Below are 384 nucleotides of genomic sequence, written 5' to 3'. Positions count from 1 at the left end.
AACCTGAATAGCTGAACGCCTCTTGTTGTGCTGTGAGAAAGAGCTGGCACTTCATCTGGATGTTGGAAGATGATGTTGATGGTGACATGGTGATGATGGGGATGATGGTGGTGGTGATGGTGATAGTGGGGATGGCGGTGGGGATGGGGGTGATGGTGGGGATAACAGTGGCGATGGGGATAGTGATGGTGGTGATGGGGAGGACGATGATGGGGGTGATGGTGGGGATGGCAGTGGTGATGGGGGTGATGATGGGGGTGATGGTGGGGATAACAGTGGCGATGGGGATGGCAATGGTGGTGATGGGGAGGATGATGATGGGGGTGATGGTGGGGATGGCAGTGGTGATGGGGGTGATGGTGAGGATAACAGTGGCGATGGGGA

The 384-nt window shown here is 56.0% G+C and overlaps 1 protein-coding gene across 1 annotated transcript in view; it reads left to right on the top strand.

Moving 5' to 3' along the window:
* Nucleotides 1-359, top strand: part of LOC121024370 (uncharacterized PE-PGRS family protein PE_PGRS20-like) — a gene marked incomplete at its 3' end in the record, with an annotated part of 2,440 nt that extends 2,081 nt beyond the window's left edge. Inside the window, exon 3 of the mRNA XM_040466605.1 lies at nt 127-359. Coding sequence (XP_040322539.1) covers nt 127-359 — 233 coding nt within the window. The remainder of the gene's footprint in view (nt 1-126) is intronic.
* Nucleotides 360-384: the final 25 nt, after the last annotated feature.

The sequence above is a fragment of the Herpailurus yagouaroundi genome, unplaced genomic scaffold (genome assembly GCF_014898765.1).
Source record: "Herpailurus yagouaroundi ecotype Mexico unplaced genomic scaffold, PumYag 64019, whole genome shotgun sequence".
In the NCBI taxonomy this organism is placed as follows: Eukaryota; Metazoa; Chordata; class Mammalia; order Carnivora; family Felidae; genus Herpailurus; species Herpailurus yagouaroundi.
This window is presented reverse-complemented; position numbering and strand designations above follow the sequence as displayed.